This window comes from Mesoplodon bidens (genome assembly GCF_964165515.1).
Source record: "Mesoplodon bidens genome assembly, chromosome: 9".
In the NCBI taxonomy this organism is placed as follows: domain Eukaryota; kingdom Metazoa; phylum Chordata; class Mammalia; order Artiodactyla; family Ziphiidae; genus Mesoplodon; species Mesoplodon bidens.
Window position 1 is genome coordinate 50,561,273 of NC_138166.1, and position 13,474 is coordinate 50,574,746.

Sequence of the window (13,474 nt, forward strand, 5' to 3'; positions counted from 1 at the left end):
GTAAGAATGATTTCTGTAATATTAAGTATGGATCAAAATAACATCTATGATAAGTAATGATAAACTAATTCATTTGTTTGTTAAGTTAACCAACAACCTTAGATTTGGGGGCAAATATTGTGAATCAGCCATTCACAACCCTCTTTTCTCTTGCTTCCTCAACCACAGAAGTTGGAAACCCAAACATTCAACATTCTAGACTCCACTGTGAGGAACAGCCACGGGCCCAGTTCTAGCCAATAAGATGTAACCAAAGTCACTGGGTGGAACTTCCGGAAAAGTTTTAGTGTTTTTAAGGGACATAATTGGCTGGCATGTATTTTGTCCATGATAAACTAATTTTAAAAGATGAAACTATATGAGACAAGTAGGTTGAATGAAATTGCAAAGAGGAGTGCATTAAAAAAAATACCATCAGTAAAATCTCTTTAAGAATTAAAATGACAGTCTAAAAATAAAAAATACATAGGCCTTTAAAAATATTAGTTTACTGCAGACAATTTATATTCTTCTTCTTTGTTTTAAAGGATGACTTCCACGCACACCTTCCAGCTTGTCCTCTGGAGGCTTCGGCACAGATGAAATTACCTAGTTTAAAAAAAAGAGAACCACCAACACTATAATTTTTATAGTACAAGAGTAATAAACCATTAGAATAGGTAGGGTATACATCCAGTAGTTTAATCCTTGCCATCACATTTAAGGCAGTTAGCCCAAGTTCAAGGTGCAGCCTACGATCTAGGCACAGAGCAAAGTTTTCTATCCAAACATTGATGGGAAAAAAATTTCTAAAGCCATTTTAACAAGAAAGAAATTTTGAGGGGAGAAAAGTAAACATATGCTCTACTTTAACATTCCTTTATAGATCTGTTATTTTATGATGAAGTCACTTGTAATTTTATAAATACAGATAGATACCCTGGTTATGCATAACTTGAAACACAATATCTGATATATTTAGAGACACTGAGGCTCCAGTGGGGATGGGGGATGAAAAATTTAAAGAAATAAGCAGAAAATGATAGAATCCTCAGTTTCTTAAGGAAAAATGAAATCAAATACATCAGAACAACGTAGACAGTATAAGTTAAAGCACAGTATGACAGTCTTCACTTAAAATGGAAAATTATTAGAAACTGTAGTAAACTGTATTTAGTGTTTCTCCTTTTTGTTGTTCTACTACTATATCTAGGATTTGGACCTAACTCTTTTTTTCTGGAAAATGCAGTCAGCTCTGGCTAAGATAGCTATGTATCTGTATCTATGTCTCAGTTTAGTTGTATCTGAAGGAAGGGTGCCAGTACAAGCAAAAAAATTTTTAAAGAGGCTTAAGCATAAAAATTGTGTCCATGGATTTTTATTATTATAAAACAGTTCCTCATCCTCAACTGGATAATTTTGAGGTTAAAAAAAGGTACATAAAAGAATCTACCTTAGCCTCTCTTAATTACATTGTAAAATATATGTACAACTATGTGAAAAGCACTTTCTGAACCTGAGTTCAAGTATAAGAGAATGGTCTTTCTCCAGCAGATTATGATTTCTGAAAGGCTTGCCCCACGATAAGGTATTTTTCAAACGCTAACTCAAATGTTAACTTTCTTTTATTTGTGCTTAGAAAATGGAAAATGGTTACGTAAATAACATTAAAAAATTGCTACCTAAGTAGAACAATCTAGCTCTAAACTATTTAAGAAATTTAAAATTAAAATTCAGACCTTAAGGCCTAATCTTTAGAAATCTCACCTTCTTTTATGGCTACCTGTATCAAAGAAGCAAAATAAGCATTTGAATTTTATGTAATTTGTAATTCTGAACTTGAGAAATAAATTGTAATAATTTTCCCTCAATGCAGTAGTTCTCTATGTTGGCTCATATTAGAACTATCTGGAGAGCTTTTAAAAAAGGGAGGGCCTGGGCTCCATTCTCACAGATTGATCTAACTGGCTAAAACTACTGCTTTTATATTTTCTACTTAGAGTGATATAAAATATGTTTAAAGCAAGGATTAAAGGTATCAAAGCAAATACATATCTGTGAGTCAAATTCAGTTATTGTACTTCAATAGAGAATTGTAGGAAACACATCTAAAAAGTAAAAATGAAAAAAACAAGAATGATAATACTGTAGTTCCCAGAAATAAGTCTCCATTCAGTTGTTAGTCCTGTAACCAAATCGTCTCTTAAAACGTTTTTTTTTTTTAAATGATCTTACCTCTTTAAGTTTATTCCGAATTAAATTCGCTGTTGTATTCAACGAGTCATCATGCATGTCTACTTTAGGAATGTCTGGTAACTGAGGGCCAATCATAACCTCATTACTACTTGTGCTTGCTTCAAGAAGAGTTCCATGTTTACAATCATCTTCTCTTCTTCTTTTCCGCTCCTGCAGTTGTGTTGTCCTAGGCATAAATCTGTCAACTGCCTCTGAAGGAGTAATAGCCTTCTGTGCGCCAGGGAAGGCCAATGAATTTTTCAAAGTTTTCATCTGCATTTTCTGCAGAGAGTCATAGTGCTTACAATGCTCCAGTGTTTCATTATGGTTTCTACCATCCTGAGAGGAGTTTGATGCTCTGTCCACATGTTCTCCTGATGAACATGTACATTTGGGGGAGAAACAGCACAAAGGCAACTCACAAGAATAAGGAAGACAAAGATCTGAGTTCCCAGTAGATGTGTTCCAAGAGGCTGCAGGAAATCCAGAGGTCTTCGAATAGAAGTTCTGTCTAAAATCTTTTGTATCTTTATGCTTCTTTGTCATGTAATGATCTTTATATTAGAATTTAAAAGGTGAGAGAAAGGGAAACAGAAATGGTTCATTTAGTGTTTTCATCATTCAGAAACATGTAATTTTAAAAAGAAACATTACTTTAAGATGGTAATGAACGCTACCCTAAAAAATTTACTTCTTGAGTAGGGAATACATTCACATGGTTTAAAAGCTAAAAAGGGTATCTGTCCAATATGTCTTACCTTTCTTCCTCCCACTTACCCCTCTTTTTCTCCTGTAATACCCATTTCTCTGAACCTTTCTGCTTTCCAGTTAACTCTAAATCTTGCGGAGTATTTCCATGTCATTACATAGAAAACTTTTTATGGCTTCAAAGTATTTTACTATATGAATGTATCATGCTGCTTAGTTTGTATTTGTAGCTTTTAAAGGAGACAATACGCTGGGTCCATATTTTATCATTTCTTTGGTCACACATACAGGTTTTCCTGAAGCTAGTTATTCACACAGGTTAAAGTTCAGCATCTACAACTGACCAGAGACTCCCAACAGCTCTTGCCAAAATTTCAGGTAGGTTTTCCACTTTATTTCTCTCTTCACACTGCCACATGCCCCTTACTCAATCAGCCATAAACTCATCATATTTGATAGCTGTTTGGACACTGTCTTTGTCTTTTAACCAAAGGGTGGAAATTTGGTCATTTGAGCCTCTGGAACTATTCAGATTTCAGACCACACACATTATCTTAGGCCAATTCTGACTGCTATAGTTCTACAGTCCATGTGCCAGATCCTATGACTCCATTCCGTGCACTGGGAATTTGTGTCTAGGGCAACTTGGATGGGCATATTGGGCATCTGGCCAGCTGGTGTTCATCAGAAGTGGAACTTATCCACTTTTTGCAGTTGTAACTGGTCTGCACATCAGAGGTGTTTCTCACTGCCTTTTGGTCAAGCCTTAACTCCTCAGCATGGACACAGGCTTTTCAGGCTTTACTTCCTGTCTCCTTTTCTCTTCTCTCTCACTGAAGCTGTGTTGTGGTTATCATGTACTACTCACTGTTCCTTAAAATGCATGATGCTCATTTATTCCTCTGGCCCATCTTTCCATCTCTTCCTCTCCCCTTCTGATTAATGTCTACTTACCCTTCAGAACTCAGCCACCTCTCTCATCCTTAGGAAGTCTTCCATGAAACAACAGCTCTCCCTTCCCAGCCCAGATTACACAGCATTCTGTAAAGAACCCTGTAGTTTACAGATACTGAAAATTGTGATCCTTTACTTGTCTGTCTTCTCACTAGACTGGGAACTCCATGATGATAAACCTAGCAAAATGCCTGACATATAGGAGGTGTTGTTTAGTAATAGGCTTTTCATACCTTTATTTTTAGTAGTTCTTGCCACATAAGCATTCCTCTCTTGTAATTTTTTTCTGGTTTCTTCAACTGTCTCAAATTCTGGAGCATAGCACACATGAAGCAATCCACCAAAGAAACTTTGTTCATCCATTTTTCTCTTGGCTATCCTAAACAGAAATACATATCATGGTTTACTAATCTAGATTTACTTAGGATGAAAGCTTAACTAGTATACAATACACTGATCTAAAGAGCAAAGTCCAGCTTTTGCTGTGTATATATATTCTATAGCTTGGGAATTAAGATGCTCTGCTTGTGGATGGTATTGACCCTACTGATCCACTGCATACCCTCTTAGAGCCTTTCCTCCCCTCTCCCAAGAGTCTTAATAGGTTTTAACTAAGTCATCCATACAAGCGAGATTCCCTTTAACCAATATAGGATCCAGCTTGTTGGTCTGAGGTACACAATCTGTGGTCATGAAATAGAGATTTTTCTCTGTGTTAAGTTAAATGGCCCTTGAGAGTTAGCTCATACCTAATTTAGCCTTTTCAGCACAATGTTTTCCTATAATGGGATTCATATGTAAGAAATTAGTTAAAAATAGTTATTGTAAACCTTCAATAATGGAGGAAATATTGAATATGTAACAATCGGTGAGAAAATGAGAGGATGGTATTCATTCAACAAATACTTATTAAACATCTATGACTGGCCAGGAATTACTACAATAATTAAGTACTTCTGTGCCCAGGGAAAATGATAAGAAATATTCATTGAGATTTTACCACGTACCAGGCAGTGTCCTAAGTGCTTAAATGCTTCCCTTGAATTAACACTTTACAACAATCTTATGATGAAACTAAGGCCTGGGGAGATTTATAACTTGGCCATGCCCACATTGGTTTGTGGAGCTAGGATTCAAATCCAGATGTCACACTGCATGGTCTACTGTCCTAGGTGGTGTGGGAGATGTAAAAACTCCTTAGAATGAATGCACAATGAGAAAATATGCTTCCCTCACCATGAGGAGCTGGCAAGTTGGTTAGAGCAGTGAGATTATACATAAGAGCAACTGGACAACAATACATGACCCTGTGTACCCAAGTGTTATTTGTAGCACAGAAAAGAAAATAAGAATTTTAATAGCCACGGAAGGATGGGTCTTGGAGTGTATTAGTGACAAGAATAGGAATCAACATAAAAAAAGAGAAGGCATTTCACATTTCAGCCTTATTGGAGCAGAGACTTTATGTTATATATAGAAAGATAGAAAAGATGGGGTCAATTCACATAGGTGCATAACAAGAAACTCAACAGCTAATTTTTTAAAGATTTTTTTTTTTTTTTTTTTTTTTTTTTTTTTTGCGGTAGGCGGGCCTCTCACTGTTGTGGCCTCTCCCCTTGCAGAGCACAGGCTCCGGATGCGCAGGCTCAGCAGCCATGGCTCACGGGCCTAGCCGCTCTGCGGCATGTGGGATCTTCCCAGACCGGGGCACGAACCCGTGTCCCCTGCATCGGCAGGCGGACTCTCAACCACTGCGCCACCAGGGAAGCCCTAAAGATTTTTTTTGATGTGAACCATTTTAAAAGTCTTTATTGACTTTGTTACAATATTGCTTCTGTTTTATGTTTTGTTTTGTTTTTTTGCGGTACGTGGGCCTCTCACTGTTGTGGCCTCTCCTGTTGCGGAGCACAGGCTCCGGACGTGCAGGCTCAGCGGCCATGGCTCACGGGCCCAGCCGCTCCGTGGCATGTGGGATCTTCCCGGACCGGGGCACGAACCCGTGTCCCCTGCATCGGCAGGCGGACTCTCAACCACTGCGCCACCAGGGAAGCCCCTATGTTTTGGTTTTTTGGCTGCGAGGCATGTGGGATCTTAGCTCCCCAACCAGGGATCGAACCCGCACCCCCTGCACTGGAAGGCGAAGTCTTAGTCGCTGGACAGCCAGGGAAGTCCCTCAACGGCTAATGTTTATTGCATTCTGAACAGAAGGCATTTGCTAATCCCTTTACGTGGATTATCTCATTTCATCCTCACACAACTTCAATAAGTAGATCCTTTTACCATATGGATTTTACAGAATACGAAAACAGGTTTAATGGGGTTGAATAACTTGTCCAAGGTCACGATGTTAGTAAGCAGTGGAACCTGAAAACTTACTCCAAACCCAATCTTTAATCTACCACACTACACGACAGAAAATTGTTAAGTATGGGAATGACCTATGGACAGAGTTTTGGTAAAGCTAACACTTAAGAAAACTGGAGAAAAATAATAACGGCCATGTTAGGTTATTGGGTAATTCAGGAATGAATGAGAGAGGCCAAAATGATACCAATGGGAATGGAGAAAATGAGACACTGCTTAACTTGCATATTACCTTGCACTTTGTAAATTAAGAAATTTAATAAGATAAACTTCTGTAAAGTCTTCTGCTGGGTATTCGTCTAGAGCATTATACTGTTCAATTGCACCATATAGAGCAAATCGCTCAACTAATTCCTTCATCGCTCCCACTGCAGGAACTCCTTGTATTAATAAGTACCGAGATTCCAAATTGACTGTATATACCTAAAAGAAATGCAGACACATTAAATGTATTTCACAAATAAGCCTAAGACAAATCTGCTCCTACTGAAAAAAAAAGTTGAAAACAAGAACTATTCTGTTCAGAGGGTCTGCAAAAAATAAAGAATCAAAAATTTGCCCCTCTCTCTGAATAAAAAATTCACCCTACGTGTGAAGGCCTCTAGCTAAAGCACCTAACAGACTACCTTCAATCGACACGTTTTCCAGAAGTTGGCTCGGTAGATACGACAGGAAAGAGTTAACATAGTCATTGAGCCTTACCATGTGACAAGGACTAGTGTAAACGCGGATGATACAATGACTAAAACACAGCCCTGTTTTCACGGAGCTGAGGTTCTAACAGTTTCCTAAAGAGGTCGCAAAAATATCTCGTACCTGAGTACCAGCGTTCCTCACACTCATCTCCAGTGAATGGATGTGACCGCAGCCTTTCAAGATTTTATTTACGTAGGCTAGGCATGTGAAGCTAGAGCTCACATAAAGCTACTGAGGACAGCGAATGAAACCAAAATCACTTTACCTTGACAGCGCGAGGCCGTCGCCCCTCCCGATACTTGGCCCGCGAGTCGCACACAGCCTTTTGGACGTGGTGGTCGAATACGCCCCCAAGCTCCCCGCCACTCGACGCCATCTTGCCGGTTTGGGCACTCGCAGAGACGACAACATCCGCCTCGTTGCCCTCATGTGTATCCAATAAGAGAGAGGGATGGGTCAAGGCGTGCCGAGATTGGCTGAAGAATCGATAGCGTCAGCCATCGTTTCCTGTGAGTGAGAATTCGGCGAATGAAGTGCCGCCCCCGTGCGGCGCGGCGGAAAGGCCCGGAGAGCCGGAGCAGGCTCGCATGCCCCTCCCGCTACAGACGCACGGCAGCGCTACGGGCGGGGCCAGGGGCGGGGCCAGGGGCGGAGCCAATCGGTTTTATCCGGCTTCGACGTCCTCGGCCTGCCGGTTGCGCCCGGGTCGGCTAGGGTGAGTGGCTGCGGGAACAGCGGTTGCGGATGATGTGGGGCAGCGGTCGCCTGGCGGGTGCTGGGGGTGACGGGGCGGTCGTGACCGTGGCCTTCACCAACGCTCGCGACTGCTTCCTCCATTTGCCGCGGCGCCTAGTGGCCCAGCTGCATCTGCTGCAGGTAACGCGCCTGCCCCGGACGGGATTCCCAGCCCCGAGTCGAGGCACCTGGTGGGCCGTCTGCGGTCGGCCGGGACCCAGGTCTGTTAGGGACGCAGCGGCCGCTCAGGCCTCTCCCGGCGGCGGGACGCGGGCTGCTTTCCCCGGGCCGCCGACCGGTTCAGAGGCCAAACTGTGGGCCGGTCTGGGCGGTCTTTGCAACCATACCACGTCTAGTGCAGCCCCGGGCCTTTGAGTTAACTTGCCGCATTCCAGGTCTTTTACTCGGTGAAACTGGGCTTTCAAACATCCTGATATTCTGCCACTGCGTTCAACTATTCCTCACTCCAGGTTGGAAAAGCTTTTGAGAAGTCGGGTTTGTTTGTCTTTTGGGGTTTTGTTTTGTTTTTATAAATTTTATTTATTTATCTTTGGCTGTGTTGGGTCTTTGTTGCTGCGCACGGGTCTTCTCTAGTTGTGGCGAGCGGGGGCTACTCTTCATTGCGGTGCACGGGCTTCTCATTGTGGTGGCTTCTCTTGCAGAGCACGGGCTCTAGGCGCGAAGGCTTCAGTAGTTGTAGCTCACGGGCTTAATTGCTCCGCGGCATGTGGGATCTTCCTGGACCAAGGCTCGAACCCGTGTTCTCTGCATTGGCAGGAGGATTCTTAACCACTGCGCCACCAGGGAAGTCCCTTGTTTCATTTTTAAAGAGTGTTTTTCCTACCAATGATTTCCAGGTGCCTGCACGGCTGTGGCCCGGGCCTCCAGAAGGAGGGGCAGCTTTGGTTTGTGGAGCCCCTGTAGGTTAACAGAGACTGAGCCCTGTGTCCCACGAGCGGGATAGGTTAATAAGATGAAGGTTCTTCCAGCGTCTCCGTTACTCGGACCACCTCTGAGGTGTGCTGGGAATGTGCAGTGGGATTATGCATATTTGGACGTATGTAGTTAGGATTACTTGAACCTCTGCTTTCAGTTGCCGTCTGAACATTGTGATTGTGGTAGTTCATAGCTCTAACCACATCCCTACTTTCATTATTTTAAAATAGAGGCACCTGGTCTACGAGTTTGAGTGTGTTTCTGGGGGCAAAAGGATAGAATATTCGAAATCTTTGAAAATCCTGGATGCCTAGTACCCCACTACTGGCTTATCCTTGCAGGAAATATTTAAGAGTTTGCAATAATTTCAAATATCCCACCTTTCCATTTTAGTAACTACTTTTCTAGATTATATTTGCCCCGTCTTTCAAGGCACGTTAATTTCAACAGATCCTGCCATTATTTCTTTTACCATAAAGTAGGTAGTCTCTTGGCCCTGATGAGCTCCCTTCATGGCAGGAGATGAGTTAGTTATGTCACCAAATCCCAGGTAGATCCTGCCTGCCCTGTGCTCTCAGTCAGCTTTGATGGAAATTGTCCACAGTGCCTTCAAATCTCCACCTAATGAGTTTATAGGAAACACTCCCCACCTAATGAGTTTATAGGATTGCTTCCTTACAGTAGCTCTAAAATGTGGATGCTGTGTTACGTTCATCACTATTTAAGAATTTCGTGGTCTTGATCTATTTTAAAAATTTTTAGCCTTCAATAAGTATTCATAAGCATTAATTCATAGATATATTTTTGAAACTTAAATCCCTTTAGCCTTGGAGCGAACTGTTGTTTCTGTCCAGCCTATATCGGCAGAATAGGCCAACTTTTCTCCCCAATTAGAAAAGTAATACATATTTTATAGGAAATTTGGAAAGCATGGAAAATTATAAACAAGAAAATAAAGTTACCCATAATCCCCAAACCTAAAGATAACTAATATTAACAGTTTGAATCAAATCTTCTAGTTTTGTTTCTAATCTCTATTTTTAACAGAAATGGAGTCCTACACACACCCTTATATGTAGTTTTGTATTCTGATATTTTCCCTTAGTGTTATAATAAGTGTTTTATTTTGTTAAAAGGTAATTGTCATTTTTAGTGGCTAATTAGTACTCTGTCATAAGTTTGCCATAATTTAATTGTTCACTGTGATGGAATGTTTATATTGTATTCAATTTTTAGACATTAAAAGTGATACTGTAATTATATTTCAATAAAAGTTAAAAATAACATATCTTTGTTGTATAATATATAATAAAACATTGTTTTATTTTCTGGTTATTTAGGACAGGCTCCCAGAAGTATTGAGTTAGAGGGCATAGATAATTGTTAAAGTAGAAAGTCATGAGTTGGGAGTTAATAGGTTGAATTATTTTACTTCAGCTGAAGCATTGAATACATAATACAGATAATACTGTAATGGGTAAAGAGTCAGAATGATGATTTTCTGGCCTGTGTCAGATTTACCTTTTTTTCTTTCAGTTTTGAGATATAATTGGCATACAGCCCTGTGTAAGTTTAAGGTGTACAGCATAATGATTTGACTTACATGCATCATGAAATGATGAGCACAATGTTTAGTGAACATTCATCATCTCATACAGATAAAAAATTATAGAAGTAGAAAAAAATGTTTTCCTTGTGATGAGAACTCAGTGTTTACTCTCAACAAGTTTCATATATATTAATGCAACAGTGTTAATTGTATTTATCATGTTGCAAAAGGCTTTAAAAATACGGATGTTCTGGTTCTTCCTCAGTCCTACTGAATCAGAATCTTGGGGAGTGGGCTTCAGGCATCTGTAGTTTTAGAAATATCTTAAGGCTACTTGGATGCACAAAAAGTTGAGACCCGCTGTTCTAGAATCACAGAATGTTGATGGTGAAAGAGACCTTAGGTATCTAGGTCATTTCTGTACTTTCATGCATGAGGAAGCTGTCCAGTCCATTTCCATGCAGTTAATTCGCCCTCGACTGTAACTCACCTGCATCATCAGCACTCGCCTCCTCGCTGTTTCTTCCATAACCCAGCTCCTTCCCACTTCTGCACTCTTACTCAAGCTATTCTTCCCTAAAGCATTTTTCCTCATTCCATGCTTTTAAAAACAGCATAATTCTACCTCCTCCACGTAGTTTCAGATTCTCTGTTGCCCACATTTGCCTCCTTTTCAAAACTTCACTGCAGTGTTTATGTGACACAGCTCACTTGTTATATTCTGTTCGTGTTTTAAGTATTGTCTTCTTTTGTTTATCCAAGTCCTGTTTCAGGACTGGGTACCCAAAGGATCCTTTAACTCAGGATTTCTTAACCTTGGCACTATTGACATTTTAGGCTGGGAAATTTCCTGTTGTGGGGGACTGTCCTGGGTATTGTAGGATATTTAACAGCATCTTTGGCCTCTACCCAGTAGATGCCAGCAACATCCCTCCTCCCGGTTGTGACCAAAAATATCTGGAGACATTGTCAGATGTCTCCTGGGGGAGAAAATCACCCTCAGTTGAGAATCACTACTGTACTCAGTTACTTTGTCTGCATTACTGAAATGGGAAAGGATTCATATCCACACTGAGAGCAACCAAATGAACCTAAATCACCCTCCAGAAATAGCCATTTTGTCATTTCCTTTGTGTTACCCAGGCTTGGACCTGGCCGATCCTAAGGCACTGCAATCTATGGTTTCACCCAGCAATTCCCTTCAAGTGATATGGATACCATGGGTTTGGGCAAAAGCAGGTCAGTCATTTGTTGATTAGACTGAACTCCTGGAAAAGGGGCTCCTTTCTCTCTAGGCTGTCCTTTTCTTCTCTCTGCCTGAGGGCCCAGGGGCTCTGTGGTCCAAGTGAATGATTTTTGACGTAAAAATGAACTCAGAACATTAGTCTGCAAAGTTTACTGAATCTAACTGAACATATATTATGACTTTATGGGGCTGATTACTACTTTTTGACCAAATGAATAATTGAAGTATTTTTCATATTTAATGAAGTTGATTTTTCCCTTTTCCAGGGAGTTGGTGGGTTCTCCTTTTTGATATTTCAGGGCATATTTCATATTTCCTTATTTAACATCTGTGGTTTTAAAAGTTTCTTCATATGAACTAGGGGAATTGATCTGCATTATATGTCAATGACTGATGAAACCCTGTAGAAAGTTTTTGGGGGATTGGTCACTTTGACTCTTACTATCTCAGCTCACATAGTTACAGCTGACCTAGTAACTTTGGACTTTGACTCCAAATCTGAGTCTCTTTCTACTGTATCACATTGTTCTCAGTGGAAAGATTTTGTCAGCCAGAGTGGTGGAACTGTCCTGTAAAGAACTGTAAGAAGAACTTCCCTGGTGGCACAGTGGTTAAGAATCTGCCTGCCAATGCAGGGACACGGGTTCGAGCCCTGGTCCAGGAAGATCCCACATGCCACGGAGCAACTAAGCCCGTGAGCCACAACTACTGAACTTGCACTCTAGAGCCCATGAGCCACAACTACTGAAGCCCATGCCCTAGAGCCCATGCTCCGCAGCAAGAGAAGCCACTGCAATGGGAAGCCCGCTCACCACAATGAAGAGTAGCCCCCGCTTACCACAACTAGAGAAAGCCTTTGCGCAGCAACGAAGACCCAATGCAGCCAAAAATAAATAAATTTTAAAAAATATAAATTTATTTTTAAAAAAAGGATTAGCCAGAAATAGACTAACATGGTTGATGTTCACATGGGAATATCAGTAATTCCTTTTTTCCCTTCCAGGTTTATATATTTCCCAAGGTTTCTTTATAGGTTTGTAATTTTTAAATCATAGAAAACATTTTTTAATCCTTAAGCACAGACATACATATTTTATATAATTGCTCTTAAGAAGAATAAATTTTATACTTTGCTTTTTTTTACTTATGTTTCCATAGTTCAAGACTTTTAAAAATTATTATTTAAGAAGCTGTGTAATATAAAATTTCTGGAATGTACATAAGAAGCTATTAACAGTAATTACCTCTGGGAACAGGGACCAGCCCTCACATTTTATGCTTTTATACTTTTTGTGCTTTTACCATGTATTACTCTTCTAATAAATAAATACTATTATATTTTTATTGATTACGTGTTTCTATTTATTGACTTATACTTTACTAAAATGGTAAATTTACAGCTTATTTAGTAATTTCCATGTTGCTAGACATATAAGACAGTTCTAACTTTTTTTTTTTCATAGAAGAGTCCTAAGGTTTCACATAGAAAATACTGAAGAGATATGTTCTGGTGTAGTTTTTTTCTTCTTTGAATCATTAATTCTAAATAAGTAAGTAAGGTCAAAGGCTATGTAAGTTCATTGGCTACCTGTTGCCATTGTAAATTCTGGAATGGTTGAATCAATTTATAATGCCATCATAAGACTGTAAGGGTATTGGTTTCACCCATAGCATCACCATCATTGGGTACTGGAAAAGATTATAGCTTTTAAAATGCTGTGACAAATGTGGATATAACAGAGTGCTATCAACTATAGAACTCTTTTTGTATGTGTGGATTGCAATAATAGTTTATCTTTTATGTGAATCCAGAGAAGCATGTAAAAACTTTCAAAACTTTTCTCCCCCATTTCTTATTTTATGAATAAATAGAATCAAGCTATAGAAGTAGCCTGGAGTCACGAGCCTGCATTCTTGAGCTGGGTGGAAGGCAGACGTTTTAGTGATCAAGGTGAAAATGTGGCTGAAATTAGCAGACAAGTTGGTCAGAAACTTGGACTTTCAGATGGGGAACAGGTAAGCACAAAATGTGATGACAGTGACTTTCTTCTGATGTCACGTAATACAGCAAT

At 40.1% G+C, this 13,474-nt stretch overlaps 2 protein-coding genes across 4 annotated transcripts in view; one reads left to right on the plus strand and one right to left on the minus strand.

Moving 5' to 3' along the window:
• Window positions 1-109: 109 nt before the first annotated feature.
• On the minus strand, window positions 110-7,355 carry RBM48 (RNA binding motif protein 48). 2 transcript variants are annotated; one of them, XM_081243422.1, is made up of 5 exons: window positions 7,202-7,355; window positions 6,473-6,663; window positions 4,110-4,255; window positions 2,215-2,768; window positions 116-588 (listed from the first exon to the last, which is right to left on the minus strand). In XM_081243422.1, the coding sequence occupies exons 1-5, from the start codon at window positions 7,310-7,312 to the stop codon at window positions 502-504; spliced, it is 1,089 nt and encodes a 362-aa protein (XP_081099548.1). In that variant the 5' UTR covers window positions 7,313-7,355; the 3' UTR covers window positions 116-501. The 2 variants fall into 2 exon arrangements, with proteins under 2 accessions (XP_081099549.1, XP_081099548.1); XM_081243423.1 differs by lacking the exon at window positions 6,473-6,663 and having other exon boundaries at window positions 110-588.
• Window positions 7,356-7,657: 302 nt separating this feature from the next.
• The window catches only part of PEX1 (peroxisomal biogenesis factor 1), a 79,332-nt gene continuing 73,515 nt past the window's right edge, over window positions 7,658-13,474 (plus strand). For both annotated transcript variants that reach the window (XM_081243405.1, XM_081243406.1), the window contains exons 1-2: window positions 7,658-7,812; window positions 13,275-13,418. In XM_081243405.1, coding sequence (XP_081099531.1) covers window positions 7,681-7,812; window positions 13,275-13,418 — 276 coding nt within the window. In that variant the 5' untranslated portion in view covers window positions 7,658-7,680. The remainder of the gene's footprint in view (window positions 7,813-13,274; window positions 13,419-13,474) is intronic.